Here is a 1,695-nt window from a genome sequence, read left to right as displayed (position 1 = left end):
CCTGCGCTGCGCCGCGCCGCGCCGCCGGCCAGCCGCGGGTTAAGCGCCACCCGCGCGAAGAGGGCTGAGCCGGGCGCCGTGGCTCCGAGCTCGCATTCGAATCCGCTAGCGCAGGAAGATGGCGACGGACGGCGCGAGCTGCGAGCCCGACTTCTCCCGCGCCCCAGAGGACGCGGCGGGGGCCACAGCGGAGGCGGCGGTAACCGAGTTCCCAAGGCGGGCGCGGGGAGAGGGCAGACGCGGGCTCGGGCGCGGCTCCACGTTTGCGGTGCGCTCCGCTGCCCGGGCCCCTCGGGGGCGCCTCTTCTTACGGTGCCCCACGACCGCAGGCCGCCGGGGCTTGGGACGCCTTCTACCCATTTCAAACCTCCAAGGAAGCAGCCTTAGCTCCCTGCTCTCGGCGATCATTGCCGACGCCCCGCCTTCCCCGGGATCCCGATGCCCACTCTGCGGGTCGGGTTTGACAGGGGGGTGAGGACTAGGGACTCTTTGCTGGCGAACTTGACCCCCCACCGCCCCATTGTTCGCCTCTGGCTGCGCGCGTGGCTCTCACTGGCTATGAGAGTGCGTACCGGGGTGCCGGGCACCTCTCTGCGGAACCCGGGAACAGTTGAGGCGGGCGGCCACTGCCGAGCAGGTGTGGGATGTCTATTGTGTGTGTCTGTGCGCTTTTAGGGGCCTCTGGGAAGGGACCCTTTGCCCAGCTGTGCGTGCTGCTGCTGCGGAGGGTTGTGACTTGGATCCTAGCTATCCTTTCACTAAAGGTGGTGGTAGTTGGGCGGGGAGGGGAATCATCGCGTTCTTTCCAAGCGATGCCCTGGTGAGATGGAGGGGTCATCACCTAGTATCTACACATTGTTTTCCTTCGCTGAGTTCTAGATGCCGAATGCGCTTCTATCCCTGGTACCCACATTCAACCTCTGAATGTCTCTGCGCCTAGACTCGCTGGCAGGTTTCAGGTCCTACTAGGGGGAGGGCTGGCCCCTCGTCTGGGTTAAAAAAAAATGTGCTCTTGGTATGGGAACGGCTTTACTGGAGCTGCAAGAATTTGCAAAGAAAGGCTGCTCTGGGAGCGCCTCCCATCTTTGGCTCATTCGTGCCGAAAGCTGCGGGGTGGGCTGGGGTGAGCCGAGCATGGACACCCACCCCGTCCCTGCCAAGACCCTAGCGGAGACGGTGTGCGAGCTGCCAAGGGCAGGTCCTGGCGTAAACAGCCAGGGTTGCTGTAACTTCCTCCTCCCTGGGTTTGGAGATAGGGCTTTCTGGAGAGGGAGAGATGTGGAGGAAGGTACTTGTGGGTGAGAGGATCTGAACCTCAGAAGGGAAAGAGAAAAAGGCGTGGGGGTTGGGGGTGGAGCGGTAGGAATGGAGAAGGAGGAGGGTTGTTGGTTTCCACTTGTGAAACTGGCAAGTTTTGATTTGCAACTTTGAGGAAAATTGATTTTTTTCCCGTTCCATTTCTTGCATGGAAAATGAGAACTTCAGGATTTCAAATGAAACCTGTCCACTTAAAATGCAATGAAATCACTTCCCCTTTGTGAGGTACAGTAAAGAAGCTAGCTTAGGACAAGCCTCTGGGAGAAGTGTATTCACCCCCCAAGAAAGATGATGCTGGGAAGGACTGACTGGGAGGGGGGAAACGTGGTCTTGTGTGTGTGTGTGTGTGTGTGTGTGTGTGTGTGTGTGTGTGTGTGT

At 59.8% G+C, this 1,695-nt stretch overlaps 1 protein-coding gene across 1 annotated transcript in view; it reads left to right on the top strand.

Annotated features, from left to right (window-relative positions):
• Positions 1-118: 118 nt before the first annotated feature.
• CTTNBP2 (cortactin binding protein 2) overlaps positions 119-1,695 on the top strand; it is a 182,049-nt gene continuing 180,472 nt past the window's right edge. The window contains exon 1 of the mRNA XM_006859316.1: positions 119-199. Within this exon, the coding sequence (XP_006859378.1) occupies positions 119-199 (81 nt within the window). The remainder of the gene's footprint in view (positions 200-1,695) is intronic.

This window comes from Chrysochloris asiatica, unplaced genomic scaffold (assembly GCF_000296735.1).
Source record: "Chrysochloris asiatica unplaced genomic scaffold, ChrAsi1.0 scaffold00032, whole genome shotgun sequence".
NCBI lineage: Eukaryota > Metazoa > Chordata > Mammalia > Afrosoricida > Chrysochloridae > Chrysochloris > Chrysochloris asiatica.
Note: the sequence above shows the minus strand (reverse complement) of the source record. Positions and strands in the feature narration are given on the sequence as shown.